The 25,374-nt window shown below is 51.5% G+C and overlaps 2 protein-coding genes across 2 annotated transcripts in view; both read right to left on the bottom strand.

The window, feature by feature from the left end:
* Positions 1-146: 146 nt before the first annotated feature.
* Positions 147-7,717, bottom strand: LOC128722073 (mucin-5AC-like). Its single transcript, XM_053815892.1, has 2 exons — positions 500-7,717; positions 147-425 (listed from the first exon to the last, which is right to left on the bottom strand). The coding sequence occupies exons 1-2, from the start codon at positions 7,472-7,474 to the stop codon at positions 147-149; spliced, it is 7,254 nt and encodes a 2,417-aa protein (XP_053671867.1). The 5' UTR covers positions 7,475-7,717.
* An 11,159-nt stretch (positions 7,718-18,876) lies between these two features.
* LOC128731619 (uncharacterized) overlaps positions 18,877-25,374 on the bottom strand; it is a 189,689-nt gene continuing 183,191 nt past the window's right edge. The window contains exons 9-10 of the mRNA XM_053824755.1: positions 20,188-20,302; positions 18,877-18,947 (exon numbers count right to left, since the gene is read on the bottom strand). Of these exons, the coding sequence (XP_053680730.1) occupies positions 18,877-18,947; positions 20,188-20,302 (186 nt within the window). The remainder of the gene's footprint in view (positions 18,948-20,187; positions 20,303-25,374) is intronic.

Here is a 25,374-nt window from a genome sequence, read left to right as displayed (position 1 = left end):
TGCTCGTGCGTTCTTTGACACCTCGCGCTGACTAGAACCGGGTGCCGCAGATGCACCCTGTCACGTCCTGGAATGGGGCCGTTTGGGTTCGATGAAGTTACTATGGCAGCCGAGCTACGCGTCTCCGTCTCGCAGGGCGATCTCATCTAGAACAGGCTGCGGCGCCGGTTGCCAATGTTGATCCACTCGACCGGCAGCTCCGAGCGTTCCTGCATCGGTGTCGACTGGCACTCGGGGATCTTCTGGACGCGCTCGCATCGGCGGCTAACACGCCAGTACACGTAACCCTTGGGGCAACGGAACACGTTCGGTTGCAGTCCCGAACGACCTTGGGCACATCGCAGGAAGGTCGAGCTGCACTTTTGATCATCGATCGCGAAGTGCCCATCCGTTGGGCAGAGTGGTTCCATCGAGCCGAGCTGCATCTGCAATAGGAATAGGGGGTTGCGTTAGCATCGTAAAGGTGTACGAGATCAGGATCCTCGCGGAGGATACTCACCACCGGTAGCTGGCGCGTGTTGCGAAGCTGCGATCGCAGTTGACCAGCTTGGCAGCGATCATCTCCTTCGGTAGGAGCCGTACATTGCGTGCTGCTCTCCTGGTAGACGGTGTCATTCGGGCAGCTAAACACCACGATACTGTAGTCGTAGCTGTCCGGTTTCTCCGTACACTGATAGAACAGGTTGCAGTTCTTCGGGTGTCGCTTGAAGCCGGTCGGACACACGAACCGATCTTGATCCTCGTCGACTGGCGGGCAGTTACTCATGCATCCGGCTGGACACTCTTGGGCTGGTTCCGTACTCGACTCCGTGCTCTCCATGGTCGTCTGCTCTTGTCCTGCCGACTCTGTCGTCATCTCCGAAGGGCTCATTGTGGTAGCTTCCGTTTCACTACTTCCGGCCGTCGTGGACATCTGTGAGGTCGTCGTTTCTTGCTGACCCTCGGTGGTCGTCTCTTGGGCGGCCATTGTCGTAGTTTCTTGGGCAGCCATTGTCGTTGACTCCTGAGCGGCCATAGTTGTCGACTCTTGGGCGGCCGTTGTCGTTGACTCCTGGGCAGCCATCGTTGTCGTCTCCTGAGCAGCCATCGTCGTAGTTTCCGCCGCTGCCATCGTGGTCGTTTCCTGAGCAGCCATCGTCGTAGTTTCCGCCGCCGCCATCGTAGTCGTTTCCTGTGCCATCGCATCCGTGGTCGTGGCCATCTGCTGAGTAGTCGTTTCTTCCTTTCCGGCGGCCGTCGTTTCGGACGTCTGTGCCTCCGTCGTCGTCTCCTGTGGGCCACTGGCCGCCATCGTGGTAGCCTCCGTCTGCTGAGCTGTCGTTGTGGCCTCAGTAGTCGCCGCACCCGGTTCTTCTGTAACGGAGGTGGTTGATTCAGCGGGCGCTTCGGTGGGTTCGGCCGCCCTCGAACAGTTACGAGGCGGCTGGACGCTGTCCTCGTGGTTGCACGTATTTACAGCCGGATCCCAGATGGTGCCCTCGGGGCAGTCGAAGTGGAACACGGAAAAGTTCTCGCCTTTGCCGTCCCAGTCAACGCAGCGGTAGAACTTGGTGCAATCGTCCGGGTTCGGGAAGTACCCGGCCTCCGTGCAGTTTACCGGCGTCGACGAGGACGAAGAGGACGATGATGATGATGATGATGATGTTGAGGATGTTGATGAGGATGTTGATGAGGATGATGAGGAGGATGTTGAAGAGTCCATGCGTTCGGTGGTGGATTCAGCCGGCGTGCTTGAGGATTGCGTGCTTTGGGTGGAAGCCGACGTTGCTGACGATGATGTTGTTGATGATGGTGCGGAGGAGGTACTGGTTGTGGATGGGGTTGATGTCGTGGTGGTGGTAGAGGAGGATTGTGTTTGGGTGGTGCTAGTTGTGGTAGTTGATGTTTGTGTAGTTGTCGAGGGTGGTGCTTGAGTGGTAGTAGTGGAAGTTGATGTGGTTGATGATGATGATGATTGGTTAGCATTATTACTAGTGTTACCTGTTTGTCCGCCGCACATTTCAACAACATTCTCATGGTTACACGTCTGCAAGGATTGATCCCACGCGGTACCTTCACCGCACGTGAAATCGTACTTCGTGAATCCGCCCTTGCCATTGTCCACACAGCGGTAGAACTTGCGGCAATCATCCGGACTGCCCATGAAGCCCTCCTCGGTACATTCACCCGTGGAGGACGCCATAGTAGTCGTCTCTTGCCCGCCAGCGGTTGTTGATTCCTCCGTGCTCATATCTCCACCAGCCGTTGTCATATCCTGTCCCGATCCGGTGGTTGTCTCCGTCGCTGCGGTCGTGGTAGTGTCTTGTCCGGATGAAGTCGTTGCGGTGGTGGTCTCGCCTGAATCTGTCGTCATCGTGGCGGAGGTCGTCATCTCTTGGTTGCCTCCAGTGGTCATCTCCTGGTTAGCTCCGGTGGTTGTTGATTGTTGATCTGCTGGCGTAGTGGTCGTTTCCTGTGAAGGTGATGCCGTTGTCATGTCCTGCCGGGCGGTCGTACTCTCCTGGGCCGCTGTAGTGCCCTCTGTTTGGGATGCGTCCGTTGTGGTTGCAGTTGTACCCTCGCTCGTACCGGCCGTTGTCGTGTCCGTACCGCTTGGTTCCGGTTCCGGTTCCGGTGGACGATCGGCGCCGCAGTTGGGTATTTCGTACTCGTAGTTGCACGCCTGCTTGCTTTCGTCCCAGCCGGTACCTTCTGAGCATGTGAACTCATACTTCGTGTAGCCTCCCTTGCCGTTGTCGACACACCGGTAGAACATCTTGCAGTCGGTCGGGTGTGGCTTGAACCCTTCAGAGTCACATCCCTCTGAGGATGGCATTGTCGATGTTTCGGTGGCACCGGCCGGTGTTGTTGACGACTCTCCCTGTTCGGTTGTCGATGTTGCGCTCTGTTGGGATTCCGTCGTTTGTTCCTGAGCGTTAGATGTCGTTTCTTCCTTGGCAGCTTCGGTTGTCGTGGGGCTGGTGGTAGTTTGTCGTTGAGTGGTGGATGTTGTTTCTTCTTTGCTGGCCTCTGTTGTAGAGGATCCTGGACCCGCAGTCGTCTGCTGTTGACCACCGGCAGCTTCTGTTGCGCCCGTGGTGAGTGATTCAGCCTCCACGCTGCTCATTGTTTGCTCCGTCGTACTGGGCATAGACTCGGTCGAGGATTGGGCCGGTGGCAGATAGGTGTTTCCGGGACCAGATGAACTACCGGGGTACTGAGATGACGCGGTCTCACCACTGTTTCCACACTTGGAGTTTTGCACCGACTGAGGGTGGTTGCAGGCCAGGATGTCATTATCCCAGACCGTACCCGGACCGCAGGAGAACTCGTACCGATCGTATCCACCGTTGCCGTTGTCCACGCAGCGGTAGAACTTCTTGCAGTTTGTTGGATGCTCCATGAAGCCCTCTTGTTCGCACACACCATTGGTGCCAGCTGGCACAGCAGGGTTTTGAGTGGTGGAAGTTGTCTGTTGCTGACACGGTGGCACGGTGGAGGTTTGTTGGCTCGAGGCCGTAGTTGTTTCAGATCCGTTTGAGCTATTTGATTGGTTTGATCCTTCATTGGGTCCATCTGGTCCATTAGGACCATTTGGTCCATCAGGTCCATTGGGTCCATTAGGTCCATCAGGTCCATTAGGTCCATCAGGTCCATTGGGTCCGTCAGGTCCATTTGGTCCATCAGGTCCATCAGGTCCTGAGCCACCTCCATTCGGTCCATTAGGTCCATCAGGTCCTGAGCCACCTCCATTCGGTCCATTAGGTCCATCAGGTCCTGAGCCACCTCCATTCGGTCCATCAGGTCCATCAGGTCCTGAGCCACCTCCATTTGGTCCATCAGGTCCATTAGGTCCCGAACCACCTCCATTCGGTCCGTCAGGTCCATTGGGTCCTGAGCCACCTCCATTTGGTCCTTCAGGTCCATTAGGTCCCGAACCACCTCCATTCGGTCCATTTGGGCCAGAACCTTGTTCACCTGGTCCACCACCTTGAGGACTCGAACCCTGCCCATTTGCCTTACCGCATCGTCCATCTTCCACGGCCCAATCGTGATTGCAGCTGCCAGCATTATCATCCCAGACGGTACCATCTCCGCAGCGGAACTCGTACCGCGTAAACTGACCGTTACCGTTCGAAACGCAGCGGTAGAACTTCTTGCAGTCGTTCGGATCACCCATGAATCCGTCCTCAGTGCAGGCGGGGGCCGATCCAGCCGAGCCGGCTGGTTTGCTAGTGCTAGAACCACCAGATCCACCCTGTCCTGGCGTCGGTTGCTGCGTGGTACTAGACGGTTGTGCTAGAGAAGAGAAAGCGGTTGAAGACTGAGTGCTTTGCATAACGATCGTAGTGAGCATTGTTGTTGTGGTTTGTGTGCTTGGTGTCGGTGTTGATGTGGGCGGTGTTGCCGTCACCGAAGACACTGACGGTGTAGGAGTAGTGTGTGGTGTCTGTGTGCTGGGTGCTTGGGTGAAGGACCCTTCCGTCGACCCGGGGAAAGATGTCTCTGGTTGCTTGGATGGCGTGAGTGTTGTCGTGGCTTCTGGTGTTGATGAGCCTTCTTCCGAGGAAGCCGGCAGGGGTTGTGTTGTGAGGGGTGTCTCGGCAGATGTTGCCGAAACAGTTGTTGCCGCCTGTGTGCTCGGTGTGCTAAGTGTGGTGGATTCGGTGGGTGTGGTTTCGTGTACAGCCGGTTCAGTTGTTGCCGGTGGTGCACTACTAGATGGCTGTGTGCTAGAGGAAAGAGTAGTAGGCTGTTGTGTAGTGCTTGTTTCGTGTGCCGTGCTTTCACTCGGTGATGTGTGATCTGGTGTGATAAGTGTGGTTGGACTATCCGATGGCTCGGTAGTTTGAGGTGTTGCAGTTTCTTGCGAAACCGCTGGTGTGGTCGTCTCCATTGGAGCCGTGTGTGGTGATGAAGGTGTTTCGGAGCTGGCCCCGGAAGTAGCTTCCGAAGTGGACTCTGTGCTAGTGTGCATTGGTGACTGTGTAACGACTGTCGATGCGGAACCAGGTGTTTGTGTTGTATGTGCGAGTGTCGAACTTTCACCAGAAGTTACACCAGGTTGGGTGCCGTGGGTTTCCACGGTTGAGGGTTGTGCCTCAGAAGAACCAACTGTAGGAGTTGTTACAGGTTCTTCTGTCGTGAAAACTTGTGTATTGGGGGCTGCTGTAGTGCTAGAACTACCAAGTGTAGAAGTGGGTTGTGTGGTGGAGCTTGGTGTACTGCCTAAAGTGGTGGTTTCACTAATTGTGACTGCTTCAGTGTTGGGGGGAGCACTTTGTGAAGTAGTTTCGCTACTGGGGGGCTGAGTGGAGGAAACACGATCAGTAGACGATTGAGTACTGGCCGAAGGAGCCATTGTAGTGCTTGTGGTAGAAGTTTGTGGGACGGTTGATGGTTGTTGAGTTGAAGAATCGGGTGCAGTCGTAGCAGTACTAGCAGTCGTGGCGGCCATCGTTGGCGCTTGGGCAGATGTTGATGATGGAGGCGCAATCGTAGTAGGTGTTGTAGCTACAGTCGTAGTAGAACTTTGGGTCATAGGAGGCTGGGTAGTAGCCGTTTGTGAGGCTGCATCAGTGGTAGTAGGAAGAGGAGTTTGATTGCCAGGTTGGCTACCGGTATCTGGCTGATTTGTGATACTCTGCTGGTTGGTTTGGTTCGAGCCAGAAGATGCCTGATTACTTTGACTGTTCTCGTTAGTATTGGAGCCCTGGTTCGTATTTTGACCTTGTTCTTGATTGTGGGTGCTTTGTTGATTATTTTGACCTTGGTTTTGATTGTTAGTTTGCTGATTTTGCCCTTGATTCTGGTTATTGCTACCTGTTCCTTGATTCTGACCGCTTGATTGCTGGTTTTGACCCTGATTTCCATTGGTAGACTGAATTGAGGTAGTGGAATTGTGACTTTGAGTACTCCATTGGTTAGTTTCACTTTGCGTATGATTATTCCACTGTGTATTGCTATTCGTCTGCTGATTTTGATTGTTCCATTGGTTATTCTGACCTTGATTTTGATTATTACCTTGGTTGTTGTTGTTTTGACCTTGGTTATTATTGTTTCCTTGATTGTTTTGACCTTGATTCTGATTGTTCCATTGGTTGTTGTTATTCTGACCTTGATTTTGGTTGTTCCACTGGTTATTTTCACCCTGATTCTGATTGTTTCCTTGGCTGTTGCTATTCTGGCCTTGGTTACTATTACTCCATTGGTTATTCTGTCCTTGATTCTGATTGCTCCATTCGTTGTTATTGCTTTGACCTTGATTCTGATTGGTCCATTGGCTATTTTGACCTTGATTTTGATTATTTCCCTGATTGTTATTGCTCTGGCCTTGATTTTGGTTGCTCCATTGACTATTCTGACCTTGATTTTGACTATTACCCTGGTTGTTATTGTTGGATCCTTGGTTTTGATTGTTCCATTGATTGTTCTGCCCCTGATTTTGACTACTCCACTGATTGTTGCTATTCTGACCTTGATTACTATTACTCCATTGGTTATTTTGACCTTGATTCTGATTGTTACCTTGACTGTTATTATTTTGACCTTGGTTACTATTGCTCCATTGATTATTTTGACCTTGGTTCTGATTGTTACCTTGACTGTTACTGTTCTGACCTTGGTTGCTATTGCTCCATTGGTTATTTTGACCTTGGTTCTGATTGCTACCTTGACTGTTACTATTCTGACCTTGGTTGCTATTGCTCCATTGGTTATTTTGACCTTGATTCTGATTGTTCCATTGGTTGTTACTATTCTGACCTTGGTTGCTATTGCTCCATTGGTTATTTTGACCTTGATTCTGATTGTTCCATTGGTTATTATTACTTTGTCCTTGATTCTGATTGCTCCCTTGGTTATTTTGTCCCTGATTTTGATTGCTCCATTGGTTGTTACTATTCTGTCCTTGGTTCTGGTTGTTCCACTGATTGTTTTGCCCCTGGTTCTGATTGTTCCACTGGTTGTTGCTACTTTGACCTTGATTATTGTTGCTCCATTGTTGATTTTGGCCTTGATTTTGGTTATTCCACTGATTATTGCTGGAAGAGCCTTGATTTTGATTTTGCCATTGGTTATTTGAACCTTGGTTCTGATTGTTCCACTGATTGTTACTGCCTGAACCCTGATTGTTCCACTGATTGCTACCACTCGATCCTTGATTTTGGTTATTCCACTGATTACTTCCACCAGATCCCTGGTTATTCCACTGGCCCCCAGAACCTTGGTTACTCCACTGATTACCACCACCCGAGCTGCTGGAACTAGAACTACTACTGCTGCTACTGCTAGAACTGCTTGAACTGCTCGAGCTGCTAGAACTGCTGGAGCTGCTCGAAGAACTCGAACCCTGACCGTTACCATCTTGTATCGTGGTCGTCATGTTGTTATAGTTACTCATCTGACTAGATTGCGCCGTCTGAGAGCTCGTGGTGTTGGTGGTGATGCCATTTTGGGTCATCGATCCGCTGGCTTGAGTCATATTTCTATCCATCGCCGCGTTCGATTGGCTAAACGACTCCTGGTTGACGATGTAATCACTTTGAGCATTCTGTGAGCATCGCTCCACGGCGTTCGCATGGTTACAGGAACTGATCCGGTCGTCCCACACCGTCCCATTTCCGCACCGGAACGGCAGCTTCTCGAAGGTGCCATCCCCGCGGGAAATGCACCGGTAGAACACCTGGCAATCGTTTCTGTCACCGACGAAGCCATCCTCCTCGCACGGTACTCCATCGTCTACGATCGGTTTTTTCGCCCCATTTTGCGCCCCCACCGAGCCTGGCCGCTCCTGTCCCGTGCCGTTGGGCTCATTACCTTCCGGGTTGACACTATTCTCGGCTTCGCCATTGCCCTCGGGCATTCGATCCTCCTCGTTCTGCTCCCCCGCTTGCGGTTCTGGTTCCGGTGCGGCTGGTTCCGGCTCTGGTGCCGCCGGTTCGGGTTCCGGTGCCGGTCCGTAACCGCCATCGCTGCCATCGATTTCGTTGCCCGTCTCACGGCATTCGTCCCGCTCCGAGTCCCGCGGGTGCACACACACATTTTCGTTCATGGAAAATACGGTTCCCGGACCGCAGCGGAACTTGTACGCCGTCAGGTTATCACCCTCCTGTACACATCGGTAGAACACGGCACAATCGTTCGGGTCGGTGGCAAATCCCTCCTCTTGGCATTGAAATTTCGCAGCTGTGGGAAAAGAGTGAACAAGAGATAAAGATAAAAATCCGATAAGTTCGAGCCCATATGGATGCATTTGCGTACAACGTCTTTATATGTGTATCTGGGAAAATCAACATAATTAATATTTCATTTATATCCCCTACGACCAGAAATTCATTTACTTTAACTCGAGCTTGATTGGTTTTTCCTCGGACGCTTTTATTTGTGTGACTACAAATGCATTCACTCAAGCCCATCGGGACTTCGAACATCCATCGAGTATCATCTTTTCCGATTGACTGGCTCGCGTCCCGTGGGTAATAAATCATTTATTGCACGCTCCTTCATCCTCTGCGCCAGACTGCTGTCAGCTTCATCAACAGGCAGACATAACGCCCGACTGCAGCTCGGTTCGAGGATCGTGGGAAGCACAATCATTGCCACGTGATGATTGCAGTGCACCTTTCCACCCGTTGCATGGCGTCGTTTCGCAAGGCCACCAACGAGACGTTTGCTCGGAAAGCTTTCTCAATTATCGCTCAAGAAGGTCGATGGAAAAAAAGGCAACACTACCCTCTGGCGGTGAACGGGAGCAGAATGGGAGCGTTCTAATTGAATGCGATGGATCAAGCGTAAAGAAAGCTCCCCGACCGTTCGTCAACAAAAGTTGCCTCGAAACGTGGACAGGTCGAAGGACTCTCCGCTCGCCGCTCTCGAAGAAAAACGAAAGGCCATTGCTCCAAAACGAAAAGCGCCGGATCGCATTCGATAAGATCGGTGTCGATGGAAGGTGTAATTGATTTCCTCACCAATCCGACCACGCGGTTCCAAGAAGTCTTTCACTCTGGCTCTGCTGGCTCTCTTGCGTTTGGCGGTGCGGGTGGATTTATTTCCTGCGCTCTTCCTAGCTCACCCCACCCCTCAGTTCCGCGCTGCCACTCGATTCCGGTTCATGGCGTAACGCAAAAACCTATCTCAGGTGCTGTCAGCATGAACAAGATTATCCCTTTATAACAGTCAATAAATCAGCCGCTGAAAAGGCGGGCTCTCGTCGATGCTGGCTTCAAGCGTCGGTTTTCCTTCTCGTGTGTCAGTGTGTGTGTGTGTGTGCAGTGGGGACGATTTTTTGCTCGTTTTTTTTCGCTGATCGCTCGCAGCCAGCACGCGCCCCCAGGCTGTCGCTTATTTATGCGTTCGAAACACGATAAACCTAATTGGATGTCATCGTCGCAGTTTCCATCATTGCGATACCTACCGAGCCCACGTGGCGTGGGGCGCGCAACTGCAAATCCCACACATTGGCCGCCTTCGGTGCTGGACTAGCGTGAAGGATCTCTCTTCTTTAGAGGACATTCGATACACCGAGTGGGAATGCGTCTCTGCTGGCAAAGACAGCAACCCGTCCCGGGGTTTAAATACGAGCTGACGTGTTGTCTCGACGCGTCGACACATTGGCCAATGGTGGAGAAAACACAGCCGTTTTTAGAATGAAGAAGGAAAAAAAAAGCAACCACCCGATGAACGTAGCTAATTTAACACCACCCGGTCCTGGCGTCCTGGCGCCCCGGCACCTGACAGCGGGACGCAGATTAGCGATTGATTAAAGCGTCTTAATCTGCATAAATTTACACCTCATTACGGCGCGCGCCGTAAGGATTCCGCGCGTCTCGGTAGCAACGGAAGTGTAAATCGAGACTCATTTGACGCGATAAGTGTGACAAGGTGTTTGGATAATGAAGGAGCGGTACCTCTCAGCCGCTTGCCAACGTGTAACGACCGTTTCGGTAGGGATTCCGGGGTGCTTTGATTGAGAGATTAGAATAATTGAACAGCCCCCACCCTCAAGGAACCAGTGTCCTGCTACCGTGTGCGTACGCTTCTGTGTGTGTGTGTGTGGCTCAGCACAATAGCTCCCACCTCGAAGTGACCGCGGAACGGGCGCGAATTGCTGGGCGTTTTAAATAATGCGCCTCCACCGTATGCCGCTGCCTCGAACAGGCAGCATAATAGAGCGATTCGAGGACGAAGGAAAATAAACCCGAGCCCCACGAAAACGGTGGCATATAAAGCGGCCGCACCGAAATGGGACTAATTTAATCGAACGGCACACAACGAGGGAAATTCTTCGCCCTTATACGCGCACACACACACACACACATCGATGGGTGGGTAGGTGGAGAGGGCCTATTCGAAAGTGCGAATGCATGAAATTGAATTTTCCACATGGTTGTGTAGCGGATGGAAAAGCAGGTACGAACAGCAACGAAGGCGGAGGCCAATTGTTGCGCGGCTCCTTGTGTGAGTGTGAGCAATTTTTTTATTTGATTTTCCCACCCGGCAGCGATTAGAGGAAAAGGAAAAGTCCCCTCTTCCCTTTTTTTCTGCCGTGCGTTTTTTGCCGTCCCCTGTCGGTACCCGCTCAAAAAAGGACCATAGGCATACGCACACATACACACACACACACACACACGCACACACACAAAAATATGTCCCGCTCGGATGAGTACGGCATTAGCGGAAATTGCTTTTCGCCCACGGTGCGCGTTATCGTGCCACTCAGCGCGGGTTGACGCGGTGTGAAAAAGTTTTAATTTTGTGCCCATTTGGTACGGGAGCTTGTGTGGCTTGTTTTTTGTTGTTGTCGTTGTCGTTGAAGTGCTTCCCATTTACGGTCGCGTGACAAAACAAAGCCACACACACACACACACGCTTCTCTGAATTACCTGACTGGGGTTTTTTTTTCTTCTCAAATGCCCACGAATCAACCGGGCTGGCGTTTGGTTTCCTCCTAACTCGTCCGCAGGTCGGCAAGCTCAGGACCTTCGGAAGCTGCTGCGTCTTCCGGTGTCTGTGTGTGTGTTTGTGTGTGAGTCATCTCGCATCGCGAGTCCTGGAGCCGACGTTCCGGCCGGGTGCCTTTTCCACACGGCCGGAAGGAGCTCCAGCTCGGCGGCAAGCAACAACACCATTCGTACGACATCCCTCAACATGACCGAAAACAAACGGCACGCTCGCCGCCCTGACGGGCCCAGGGCGGAAGCGTATTTATCATTCCCGCCGAGGTACGGTGTGCGAAGAAGTTTTCCCGGCGCTGAAAAGCGCCAGTAGCGCAAGGCTCGAGCAAAACGTTACATCATTTGTTTACGACAGCCCACCCCGTACGAAGGACGCCGTAAAGTTAGCGCACATGAAGGGAATGGAAGGAGGGTTAGGGCGCGAAAATACAAAAAAAAAAAAGAAAAACCACCCTCGAAGAAGTCGAGCAACGCGAGCGGCGCAACAAAACACAAGAACCAAATAAGCGGAGCGCGCGGATGAAGGATGGAAAAATAAATAAAGATGTTTCATTTCCAGACTCGCGCACTCAGCACATCTGTCAAAAAGTTTCCCACGCTCGCACCCCGGATGGGGGTGGTTTTGGGTGGGGTCGCTGGGGCAACAATTTCGCACCAGCATTAAATCATAATATCCCATCTTGAGCGGTCCGGGCGGCAGCTTACCGGTTTTGTGTCTGGTTTTTCCTCCCCAAACCCCATGGGCACCGGAAGCTACCGAGAAGGGAAGCGACAATCGAAAGTCCCGCTTCCGTGCTTCCGGTTTGTGTAGAGCGTCCTTCCAGCTCGCAGGGTGGCAATTTCCCACCCGGCAGCTCGTAATCCGTTCCAGCCGGCACGAGGAATGCCGCCGCGCTCATTGGAACGGGGTTTTTCCGAGGGCACGATTTGCGTTCCATCAGCGCACCGCAAATGCAGCACGGATCGCATCGTGATATTGCACCGGGTGGAATGAAACAAAAACAGACGTGCGGGAAAACATAGCGAGACGAAATGGTAAAAAAAAAGTCGAGGCCGGTGCAGGGCTTTCCAGCGTGTCCTTTCCGCGAATCGCAATCCGCGAGCGGTTTAATGAAAAGAAAACGCGCTTTTCTCGTGCGATTCCAACAATTGTGCCGGACGGGCTGACGTCGTTGTGCGAGTTTTTCACCAGCCAGCGCTTTCGGTGCAGCGACAAATGCAGGTGCACTAAAAAAAATTGAATCATTTGCGAGTCCATTTTGTTGCTCCGCCGTAGCGTAATTTGTGTGACCATTCGCGTTCTTGCGCATTCCAACCGTTGACGAGCTGGTGATGTAAGCGACCGTTTATTGACTAGTTGGACACGAAAGAATGCCATGTAAACACGTCAATTTAATCGCTCTGCACGCTACCTTAGCGCGAGGCTGAGACTGAGACGAAAAGCCCTGCCCAAGACTGAGCTCGCACCGCTTTTCCCTAATTCCAAAGCTCACCCCACCGAACCGACGGCGACAGTAATGAAGATTATAATTATTAATTTCTCTCACTCGCCCGCTTTCCCGCTTGTTTCCGGATTGCCGGAATTCCACCCACGTGGGGTGGCCATTGTAAACCCGTGGGTGGGTGTATGCGAGTAAGTTATCACTTGCTCCAGTAGCTCCGGAGCGAGCGCCTGGGGCGTAAAATCCCACGTCGGACCGGCTCAGATCCTTTCGGGTGTGGGATGGACGATGGCGGGACTCCAACCACAAGACGACGGTACTCGAAGGGAACACTGGAATGGGGTGGTGCACACACACACACACACACACGCTTACACGCATGCACACTCGCACCTCGTAACATCGCGGCATGCATTAGCCTCGGTCTCGGCCTCGGTGGAAGCGCTCGCAGCGAAGTTTCTGCCGTTGGCGTTGCGCATCCGAGGGAATAAATTATTAAATCTGATTATTTATAATTGTATGATATTATTTATTAGCCCCGGTATCGTGTGACTAGTTCGGATTTATTCGCCCCAGCCGCTGGCGTCGGCGTCGGCGCCGGTAGAGAACGCCATTTGCCGGCCAGAGCCGGATGTTTGCGTTCTCAGGGCGTGAAAACTGGCGGAAAATTTACACCGAGCTCGCCCGGCGCGAGGTTGGAACAGGTTTGCTTGGGTGTTCGGCCGTCGGCCAGTGTCCGGCCGGCAATGCGATTATGAGTGCACTTTGACGGCGAATAATTTTCATTCCCGGGGAGTTGCCGGTTGCCCTTGGTTCCGTTACAGTGCCGAGCCGTTTCGAGCTGCCTAAGCTGTCGCGTCGCCGAGGCACGAATGCAGTTCGATACATTTGCCCCCTTTGGACGGTTGAGGATGCGTCTAGGAATCGCTTTCGGAGTCGAGCCAGAGTACCATCGGGCCAGCAAATCATGGCGCCGCTCCCGGCTGACGGCTGGCCGGTGATTTATCGCTGTTTGCTGGCCGGGGAAATGGTATTTTGATCCGCCAGGGTGCATAATAAATCGCCGATGCATTGATGGAACCGGGCAGCCGGCGGGCCGATCGATCCTGGCTGGCCGCAAATGGGATCCTGGCTGTGCTTGTTGAGCGATGGCGGTGTTTATGTTGCGCTCACACGGTGGGTGAAAAGGTGGCTTCAAAACCTTCGGGGATGGGTCGAGTCTGGATGGAAATTGATTTGCGGCTCGCTGGTTTAACCGCGCTCGGTGCTCGGGATGGCCAGGGTGCATTAATCGTACGTGGGAATCGTTTAACACGTTTCGTATCGGTTTGATTCGGGCACACACATACACAAAAAAAGAGAGGCTTACAATTTTAAAGCGCATCGTGATGGTAGGCGTTAAAACAACCGGAGTAAGCTTTAATTATGGCTATTTGCTTTTACTTCCAGGAAATGGTAATGAGTTTCGAATCATTATCAGTTTCTGCGCGGGAGTAAATGTTGATTTCAATAACCGCAGCATGCAGGAGGTTTGGTTTTTTGTTTGTTTCATATAGCAAATCACTTCTCCGAACTTAACTTAGCGTAGCAGTTGTGATTGAAAAAAAAAATGACTTCTGTGCTTGATGTTGCACTTTCAGCAGGCTTACGGCTTAAATACCGAAACAATACTGTAAATAAGGTATCCATTATATGCTCGAATAATGTTCGGAAAAGTGATGAATGGCAATAAGGTGGCCGTTCAGCTTTAACATAAAATGCCCCACCGGTAAAGGCAACCAATATTGCCAAAAAAGAGAAGCTTCACAACTTTTTCGCAAGCAAATTTAAGCAAAAATCTACGAGAAAAAAAAAGAAAACACCAGCACCGCCGCCGGTCGGGAAAATCCCATAAATATTATCGGTTATAATTCATCTCCGTTGTCACATTCCATTCAAAATTCACTCCCTTCGTTTGAGAAAACAACCGACGGCAACGAATTTCCCAACCAAGTGAAACTTTTCGCCACACCACCTTCTGCCAGTGTGGGCCCCGCCTGCCGAGGGGGTAAAAGAAGGACACGTGAAAATCTCGCACTCCCTAATTGCCTCCGTGCGCGACAGCTGCCGATGATTTTCGCCACACTTTGACCGAAATTCACCCCCAAAATGGCGCCGGTTAACTCACGGACAGGTGTCACACATGAGCGTTGGGAAGGAGAAAGGATTCCCAGCCACCCATGCACGTGAACCCATTCCTGCTGACACAATTCTGGCAACTTTTGCGCACTCGGTGCGGGTAGTTTTGGGCAGCTTTTTTTCCGTGCCTTCTCTTTACTGTGCCTTTCAAGCTTCAGGGCGAGTGTTGTTTGTTTTTTTTTTCATTTTCCGCACAACTTTGCGCACAGTGAGTTCGGTGGAAAAGCGAATTTGGCCGTCCCGTAATAGCTTAATCAACCTGCCTTCCTAACCAGCCCGCGGTGAGAATGGCAGGCGATAAGATTGACACCTGAGAAGACACCGTTCGGGTGGCGTGGATCGTAAACGTTTACTTCTCGGTTTGGTGGTTTAAAGCGGGCAAATGAGAAAGCCACGTGAGGCCCTGCTTGAGCGGTAACTGCTTGCGCTAGGCAAAAGCGCCCGGGAAATGGGTTTTCCCGGCGTGGTGGCAAGGCGATGCCAACCACGAAGCAGCAACACCCACCCACCGGGAGGGCTGACCGATCCTAATCATGCCATTTCCGGCCGGTGTCCTTCGCCGCAAGGCAACCGACGAGAGGGCTGGGATTAATGTAATCGCAATAACAGTTACAAATGATAATAAAGTTCGCAATGCCGCTCACGATCCCAGGTCTGGGCTGCTGTGCGTAAGTACCCGGGAAGGACTCTCCTCAACGCATTCGGCAGGCATTCTCCTCTCCGAAATTCACCCTCAGAAGGGTCGACCTTAACGCGTGACCCCGGTCGTCGGACTCGGCGTGCTAAACGGGCTGATAAAGGTCGAGGGTAACCGTGTCCCGGTGAGTTGCGGCCCGCGGTGCCAGCCCTAGTGCCGATAATGATAATGATCATCGTTTCGAAATTATACCCTCCCGTAGCCCGTGGTGGAGTGGAGCTATTATTACAACCGCCAGTGCCACGTCCTAGGTCCGAGAAGCTCGTGTTGCTCGGGACGCAAGGACTGGGCCGTTTATCGTTTGCGTCTTTGCCGTTGGCCCGTTCGAAGCGGCTGCCTGTCTTGAGCTTACGCAGGCCATCCTCCGTCCGCCGGTGGGTGTCCCCCAAGGGGGCGGGTTGCTGCTGAAAACGCGTGCAGGAAGGTGTGTGATTTTTCACTTCATTTCAGTCGTCGTTTTTAATTTTCACTCAGTTAAAGCTGATCGCCGTTGACGTTTGATTGGGGGGGTTGGGAATGATCTTCCGGCGTGCTCGGTTTATTATTATTAATTTCTTTTTCTTGTGTTTTGCTGGAGTGGGTTGAATGTTTTTTTTTGTTGTTGCTGTGTTCTGTCCTTCACGCCTCCCTTCTTCCTTGGGGAACAGGTTCGCAGGGTTGCGTGGAAAACCACACCGTTCGCTTGAGTTGAGGTGTGGTGGATGAATAAAAAAAAAAAGGACCATCAACACCGACGCAGCCGGGTGGTTAATTGGGAAATTGATATCTCCCGACGAGCGCTAGGTGGTCGCACTTGCACGTAAATGCAGCCCGTTGAACCGCTAACGCGGCGGTAGAGCCGCCGATGCCGTGATAGGATCGTATTACGGATAATTTAGCTTTCATTTGCTTATTGCGGTGTAATTGACGGAACGCGAAGCCCATCATGATTATGGGGTTTTAGGTGAGCGAGTCTCTGGGTGGCGAGTGATAAAAGGGTTCGTTCTGTTAGTTGCGTGCAGCGAAAGGAGATGCTTGTGTTGTGTACAATTAAAATGGAAAACGATGGAAAATGATTAAAACGAATGATAAAAACGTAGTGCAGATTTACAGCGTTTATGTTGAATGTCGTACAACTGCTTTATAATGCAAATGGCAAAAACATACCCGGTGGGGAATAAAAGAAAATTATGTTTGTTTGGAAATGCAAGGACTTCGCGACGCGCTCGCTCCCGAATTTCCTTCCGAAGGTTTTCCTTTCGTCCATTTACTAATGGCTGGAAATCCAAACCGACAGCCGCACAAAACACAGTCGCGGAATTTCCACTTCGTCTCGATACGCCGGTGTCATCAAAGCCATTATCATCACATCACGATTTGATCACACGAGGCCACATAGCGCATTCGCCTTCTACCCCCGTTTCACGTGCACCGACACGGCCCATCATCGGTTGTGTATCAATGTTAGCGAACACATCGCGCATTTCCAGGACCCTACGCATCTTCCCAGGCGTCCCTGCATGTGGCACACAACATCGCCCATAAATGTGGCTGGCAGCTTTCCACCATTCTCTGCCTCACAAGCCAACCACCGCCGGCGGGTGATAAATTCCTTTTACATCATTCCATCATTTCGGAATGCCGTTTACGCGATGCGCTACCGGTGCACCAGCGGCCGGTCCAGCGTTGGCACTGCGAATCGAAGCATCCGTAGCCGATTGCGGATGCGATGTCGCCCATCTGACTAATTGTATCGGTACTCGACGGTACTTAATCGCAGCCGCAGTCCCGCAGTGGCCGAGTCGACGCTACCTTGACCTCGGTCATAAACATGGCCAACCTCCTGCTGAAGCCGCCAGCCCATCGGCTCTCATCTTCTCATTCCATTAATGAACTGGTTTGACAGAAGTCATTTCTTGCCCGCGCGAGGATGCACCGGTCGGACGGTGGGGGCAACGACCCGCTCAGGATGCGCTCAGTCGTCGTGGAGGACAGGGCTGAACGAGGGATGGACTCCCGCCGTCGGTGTATCGTTATGAGCAATTGCATTTGCATAAAACCGCAATAAATATCGGTTTTAATTGCACTTCGCAGCCAGCGCCGCGAGCCGTGCTGTTTTGCGTACGACTGAATGCGTGTCTGGGGGGGGGGGGGGGTGGTTGGGCGAATTTTCCTGCTTAGCTGCACTTTAAGGACGAGCTCTTTGGGGCGGGTGTCGTGGCGGGATTGAATAATGGTCCCGGAGATCGTCGGTCGAATCGATACCCGGTGGTGGCCGATGGCGCTCGAAGGACACGCGCTTTTGGGTTGGCGTTCGATATTGCCCACCACCCGCTGCGTGGGTTTTCCATGCCGCCCGGCATGGGTTTTCCACGAGGCGCCAACGGCATGTGGGATGGGTAAATATTATTCCGCACATAAACACTATCATCAATCACCGTGCCGTTGGCAAACGATGCTTTTTCCCATGCGCGAGTTTTCCTTCGCTCTCTGTCTCTCTCTCTCTCTCTAGCTCTCACATACTGTTGCTTGCTCCCACACATGCACACGGCACCTAGCCGTGGGTGAGCTTTCCCCGGAAGCCAACCCGTGGGGCGGCAACATTGACTCGTGGCGGCGCTCCGTTTGCGACGGTTTTATTTATTTTCATTCGCCATTGACTCGTAATATTTTTCCATCGGCGTGGAAAACTCGGCCCCTTTCAGTGGGCAAATGTTGAACAAAAAAGCGACCCGGAATCACGTGAGTGCTTGTGCGATCTCGGGATGGGCGTCCTATGCTCGGGATGGGGGGTTTTTTTTATGCTTCTCCGTGCATCAAACGCGGACGCATGTGGGCGGGCCCAAATGGAGTGTGAGGAGGGTGTATGTGTGTGGGTATGTGCGCACACCCACTCGAGATCGCTCTGAAGGGTGACTAATGGATTCGGTGCTCGAGCGCGCGGTGTCGTCGGGTCGGTGGCGGAGATTTGAATCACAAATGGGTTTCTGCAACAGAGATGCAATTTTCAATCGGTCAAAATCGATCCCGAAGTGGGCCACGGGGGCTCGGTTGCACGCGCTTGGTGGCTTCATTTCATGTGACGTGTGTCATCACTGGGGCTTTGACCGGGAGGGTGCAGCTTTTCCGGCAGCAATCGGGGGCAATGGTTCCACTCACGTTGGCGCACGTTATGTGGCTCCCTGTGGCCAGCGAGCTGCGTTCAAAAAGCCTGATGGTATTTTACGAAGCCACGGTGGCTGTGCGAAAGGGGTGGAATAAAAATAGCCATTTTTATTTGAACCATCCATCCTGCGCTGGGTGGTGGATGCCATTTTCTTTCCCAAACCCGTCACCCAAATAGGGGGCCAACACCTTTCAAGCGCAGCCGTGCCGGTCGCTTTTGCAGTTTGGCACCGGTGGAAGTATCTTTTTACCTTTACCCGAAGAGCTTCAAGCGGCCACTTTGGGGGTCACAATCGGCCTGGTTGGGTGTGACGGTTTTGACTTGCATATCATGGGATGTGACTATCTTTGCTGAGTGCAACCGGTGTGTTTGACTGCGTTGAGTCGGTGAAATGGCTGCGAATAGATTACATTTCCGGGAAGCTGACGTTGTGACAGGTTAATTATGATGTCGAAGTCACTCTTGACTTGGTGCGCTGCCTTAGCAAAGCGAGGAGGTATAGGCTATGCTGATTTTGGTTTTCTTTTTGTAGTTCGAGGGATTATCGATGGCTTTACATGTACGCAATAGCTCATGGGAGATTAACAGTCTGTGGTCCACCTTACAGATTCAACAAGTACTTGTTTTAGTTACAACAACTTAGTAAAATTATCGATTCAAAATATCGTCAAAATAATTACTATTATTATTGGTTTCAATTTCATTTATGCTTCAATTTGGACGTTTTACGACATACGAATGAAGCATTGTTGAAGCGAGTAAATTAAAAAGTCAGTTGTATAAATAAATTAATTATGTTCACCCCTATCCTATTTGCCTTTCTTTTTATTTTCAGGCTGTTTGATCTAGACGCGGTTCGTTTGTGCCAATTAAAATGTGACATTCTCGTGTACAATAATTCGACAACCAGCATCTGACAGCTGATCAGTTTCGGCATATAGAAGCCCGAAATTGACGAGCATTTGCCATTGACGATTGGCATTTGCCGGCCGCTTTGAGGCTCAGAGTGGCAGCATTACATCGCGTCAGTCATCGCAGACAGCAACACCAACCGTAAGTCGATGATCACTTAAACTAAATCCTTTCAAAACACCTATCGTTCCACTTGTCACTCATGCCACCGGGCGCTTGATCGGCCAGCTTGGTGCATGATTTTTCATTTCTTCATTCTCTGGTTGCGTGCGTGTGTGTGTGAAAGAGAGACACGCTTTCCACGTTCTTCTTCCACCGACGATCACTTACGGAACGGAGGCGACATAGCGAAGCATAATGCGAAAAGAAAAAAAAACAAATGCTAACCACCGTAACCACCTCTCAGCGTGTCAAATGCTGACGCCTGTCGAGTGTGCGCCCTTTCTTATGCGCCTGGCCCGGCGTTCACGCGTTCGACAGCGTTCACGGCGGCTCATTTTCAACGGGTTCTGCCCTGCGGTTAGATGACGAACCACGAGCCTACAAGACTGGCCGGACTCGCTGGGTGATAAATAGCCCCACCGTCATCAGGTTGCTGAACCGAGACGCCGAGGCCCCCCTGGGGGCTCGAGGACTCCACTGTCAAGGTCGTTTCACCATCTTCGTCTGGCGTGGCGTCTCGAGCCGCGAAAGGACGTTGGATGGCCGTAATTGACATAACGGGCGAGCGAGCAGCCGGTGGCCAATTCGTGCCGCCGTTTCACTGGCGCATAAATTATCCCGAGGAGGAGCTTTTGTTGCCGAGCAAACACCCTGGTTGGCTGATTAATTTCGCGCTGCCCACGCGGGATCAATTTTCACGGATTTCGGGGAACTTACCTGCGCTCGGCGCCGCCAGGGTTGCTAGTAGCGCGATGACCGCGATGTAGCCGCCGGTCCGCTTGTCCTTCGCCATCGCACGGAGGGCTTCAGCTGGGATCGTGAGAAGCGCAAGCTGCAATGATGAGAAACAGAGAAAAGAACACAGCTTTAGTGCGGGAAAGCAGCTTCCGATGGGTTTTTCTCGTCGTCTTTAGCTAAGCTAGCTGAGCTCTTCCTGCGGCTGGATGATGCTATTAATAATGCATCCGTGCGCGAGAGCTCGATCATTATTACGGCTGAGCTGCCGTGCAGCAAGGCGCAGTAAATGAAATCATTCATCACGGGTGGCGCGAGTGTAGATGTTTTCGTACATTTGCATAGAATGGAAACGTTACGGTCCGTGACGGGCAGCTCGATTTTGATGCAAACGTTAATTAAATGTCATTTGAATAAGCACATAAGCCCGCGGCATCGGTATCGCTGTTGTTCGATGTTGAAAAATGCATTTTTTCTCTCGCACCCTGCTGAGCGAATAGCCTCACGAAACGCCTCCCACGTGGCTGGGAAATTGGGGTGGGAAATTGAGTTGCCATGGACGTGGGATGGTGCGATGGTCGATTGGAGAGCAACGGAAATTAAGTGAGATCGTAAGTGGGACAAAAAATGGAAAATCCCTCCCTCCCACACACACACACAGCCGCTGAAACAGGAAGCTGCACTTAATTGCACTCGTCCGGATGGTCGAAAAAGGATGCGCCGATGCGCTTGAGGACGCTGGCTGAGGCTAGTGCGGGCGAGGGCGTGAAAGAGCGAAATGAGCTGGCTGACCGAGAGGAAATTAATAGCCTCGTTGATGTAGGCGCCCACTGCCTTCTCCTCCACCCACCACCAACCAACCGGACCCGTGGGATTGGGGGCGAGAAGGTAGATTAAAAAAAGCATAAATTAGAAGCAATTATTTTTTATGATTACAGCGCAAAATTACCATCCTTCTCGTTAATAATGTATCATCATTCTTCGTGCCGGGCATCGCTCATCCTTTTTGGGCTCCTTCCCTGTCTTGGGTGTGTTAGTGAGCGCTCGATTTTTTTTTCTCTATACTTGCTGGATGCTGCATCCTTCGGACTTGAGCGCTTTTTTCCCGAGTGCCAAGGAGCGAAAAAATTGCAAATATAAACAAACACAGCAATGCGAGCCGAGGACGGTGGAAGCGATCGAGCATTACATGATAGGCAGGGGATAGCGAAACAGAAGTCATCGGAAGGCACCGAAAGGCAGGCAGGACGAGCCGGCGAAATACGATGCCAAGGAGTGCTTCCCCCTTATCCGAGCGGGAGTTAGTTAATTAATAAAATCAGTACATTTCGCTCGCTAGGGCGGCAATTAAAAGCAATTCCACGGCTCGGCGCCGCATGCCACTGCAGGCAGCACTCGGCACGGATAATGAGGAATCCTTCGCGTCTCTTAGACTAGCCACTCGATCCTGGCTATTTATTACGTGAGGGGGATTATTTCTGCTGTTTTTTTTCTGTCTCCATCATTTTCTTCTCCCGCACGGCCCGCGGCTTTGACAGATGATAATTTTCTTGTGAACTGTCAAATTAATCTTTCCTACTTGTTATCGTCTCGCTGGTCGCGCTGCCGATCTGTAGGGTGCTTTTTTTTTGTCTCACGGCATAAAAAAGCACACACAAAACAAACAAAAAAAAATACCATCCCCGCGTATCGAGTGTCGGAGCAGGGTTGGTTGGTTGGGAAATGGAATTATGAAGAAAAAAAAAAGAAATAATTAGAAGGATGCTTGTCTCGTGCACTTAATTTATTTCCCACCGTCATCGCCTCGCTATCTGATCACGTCCGACCGCACCATCGAGATAGAGTTGTCACGGGCTGGTATGGGGCCCGCGAAGGGGATGAGGGATGAAAAATTCTCCCCACCGGGGCTCAGATTCCGGTTGCTGGGTTGCGAATCCTCGCCCGAGTCCGGCACGGTGTGGTTTGTGGAAAATCGTAAATTGCATCCCGAGCGCGTTGGCGAAGGGAAGCGTCGGGTTGGGGTTAGGTTGGTGGGGATGGGGAGGGGGGGGGGGGGTTAAGTTCCTTTCTTCGATGTTGGTTTCGCGCTGTCGGGTGCACGCTTTGTTGATGGTGGAATTTATTGGTGACTGCTGGTGCGGCTCATCGAGCGCAGCCTCCTTACCGATGTATTAATGATCGGACGTTTGGTGGGAGTTGCGAAGCTGGTGGCCGGAAAAACTGGACGCAGAAAATATGGTTCCGGAATGTGGCATGAGGGGGTGGTAGCACGTTCCGTTGTTAGAAGACTGGTGCGCTACCAGAAGCCGGTCGGGTGGGGGAGTTTTGTGAGTATTTATGTTATAGTCGGAAGCATTCCCGGCACGAGTACGCAATGCATTGCAGCCGTTGTGGAATGTGCTGAAGTTTTCCACATGCATTTGAGCGAATGGTTTCTATTTGCAACGGAAATTAGGTGCTATTTTTGAGTTCAAAACACACTTCAGCCTCTCTGGGCGACATTTATTTATGCTTTTTTAAGTAATTAGTGTCCACGAAACACAGTAAAGTGCAAACCAACTCTGCGCTGCTCACTCATGTAACAGTACAGGACGGACTTTCAGAACTCCAATGAAAAGCAAACCCCAAGACGGTATCCCCCATCGATCGAGACGCGTTCGAACGCATTCCAAGCACTACAGGAGTTGGTCGTCCCTACGACAGGACTCGCGTGTCTCGACACGCCAACAGCAATGGTTAGACAGCAAAATTTGTAACACGCCATGTTTCGATTGCCGGCGATTACGATTGCGATGGCTCGATTCTGCATTCCCACTGCAGCCGGCCGTCTGTCGGGAACTCGTTTGCCGTAGCTAATCATCCCTTCGGTCGGCGGGACCGATGCCACCGTTGGGGGTTCCCTCTCACTCTCCACCCATCACCCATTGCCCCCCTCAAGGCTCCTGTAACACGGGTAGCAAATGGCCGTGATTGTGGTGACGTTTCCTTCACCGCCAAGAGATCATCAGGCTAGAGCCTGATCGTCCATCGGGCGGGTCACTGTCTTCGGAATGCTTGCGATGCTGCCACCCTTCGGGCCCACCCAGGACAGCAGGGTCGTTGAACTCGCGCGCAACGGTTTGCGATTGAAATTAAAAGTAACGAGCCGGCTGCGGTCGCGAAACCGGTAAACCTGTTATGCCCGATCGCGGTCATGCTCCTGCGCCCGCGGTTACATAAGGATAGTTGGCGTGGGGTGGCCGTAAATCATGCAACAATCTCATTTCCCGTCCCGATGGGTGGGACGGGCCTTGGATCGATTCGCCTAGCTAGCAATAGGACGAGTAACAGGCAGCCAAGTCACATTTCGGTCCAGCAACGGTCGAGAAGGGCAGCACCACACGTTAATGCATGCATGATTCCCGATTCCTGGTGGCTGGTGCTGCACGTACCGTTTTGCGCACGATTGGCTCGTTTTGACGGCGGGCTGTCAGGATGGCTGGTTGGTTTTGCAGCTTCGTTTGCACCGTTTGCATCGGGGTGGCAATGGCGTCCGTGGGCTTCAAACGGTCGATCAATTAATGGATAATTAAAATTGGACGTCCGAGTGTCGTGCGAGCTGCCGAGTGTGGTGCAAAGGAGCGGAGCTAAGGTTATCTGTTTTTGAAATTGAATTTGCTTGCTGGATGTGGGCGATATATGAGCTTAATTTTAATTAATGCGAAGGACGATGGAGTTCGCTTGTGGTGAATGGCGGAATTCAGCGGATTCATCGAGAACACTAGCGGCGTTTTCTGAGCAGTCAGTCATTGTGTGAAATTATTTGTGCAATAATTTTTTCAATTTTATTATGATGGACGATGATAAGAGGATGAGCATGATGTATAGGATGCAAACTTGATTTGAAAACATATAATATGAAATATAATATAAACAAATGTTCAATTCAATGGGATCATTTATAAGCCAAAAAAAGTACTGGACATGGTAAGCTCTTAAAAATAGCTTCGTTTTTTTTTCCAATTTATGAGCATGCTTAAATCATTGACAACGAATTCGCTGATTGGAATCAAATCCATGCTCCCCCAATCGAGTATATGACGCATACATTACGCCCCGAATGGCACCACCAATGAATCCCCGAATTACAGCATTACCGCAAGGCTAGAGTTCGCTTGAGCGACTTTTGAAGGGTAATTTTTTGCTTCACTTTTTCACTTTCACGTGTTCCATCGCACGATCGCAGGGGATCGCCCGTTAATCCAACAATTCCACACATCCACACGTTCGCCTACGATATTCGCATGATGGAAGCCTTTTGTGTTGGAAATCACTTCTGCACCTTTCCGCGCTGGGGAACGAAAAGAGGAAACAAAGCCGTCGCAAAACGGGAAGAGAAAGCTCAGCAACAACAGCATACAAACACACACACACACAAACACAGATGGAGAAGGAAAGTCTCCCTTTACATTGAGTCCTTATCATCAGCGCTCGACTGAAGCCGAATGGGGTTTTGAATGAGCGGTGGGTATTAAATTAAGCAGGCTGATGAGATTTTGCAATAAACAACGTGTAGCAGCCCGTATTACGCAGAGTTTCCCTTCGCTGCGACTTCTTCCCTGTGGTTTTTCTTTCGCCTCACGCGCGTTGTGCATCCTTTTATTCGCTTTGTTCGTCAAACCGCGTCACTCGCGGTCCTTATCCTGCAAAACAAAGCGCGTGGGGGAGAGCACACACACAAAAAAAAAGTTTCCCCATTCACCCGCGGGCCAAATAATGGCGGCCCGTTTTTCATCGGGATCAAATCCCGGCCGGAAGGTACCGCGGGGGGAGAATGTGAACGCCCTTTGCCGTTCCCCGGCAAGGGCTAGGTTTCAGCTCCGTCGAGCAGGGGTCGAAGTAAAATAAACCACAGCAATCGCTACAGCTAATTTATTTTTATTGCCTTCTCTACCCGGCTCCCGGGCACTTGAGGGGTCCGTCTGGATCCTTCCAGATGGAGGGGAAAAATTTTCCCACCCCATTTCCAGTTGCCTCCACCAGCTGTAGGGCCACCCCAATGCGTATTTTGATCGAAGCGCGCTATCGGTTGGAAGCGTGATGCGAAAGGTACGTGGGTTTTCCCGGACGGGAGTTTCCAAGCACCGAGCACGAGAGTTCCACGGAAGGGTCGAGCTTAATTTAATACAG

This window comes from Anopheles nili, chromosome 2 (genome assembly GCF_943737925.1).
Source record: "Anopheles nili chromosome 2, idAnoNiliSN_F5_01, whole genome shotgun sequence".
Lineage (NCBI taxonomy): Eukaryota > Metazoa > Arthropoda > Insecta > Diptera > Culicidae > Anopheles > Anopheles nili.
This window is presented reverse-complemented; position numbering and strand designations above follow the sequence as displayed.

What these genes read in the sequence shown, in the direction of transcription:
- LOC128722073 (XM_053815892.1), bottom strand. Translation starts at nt 7,474, where the DNA reads ATGGATAGAAATATGACTCAAGCCAGCGGATCGATGACCCAAAATGGC. An exon ending in ACACGCGCCAGCTACCGGTG is followed by an intron (nt 426 to 499) that starts GTGAGTATCCTC and finishes TTCCTATTGCAG; the next exon opens with ATGCAGCTCGGCTCGATGGA.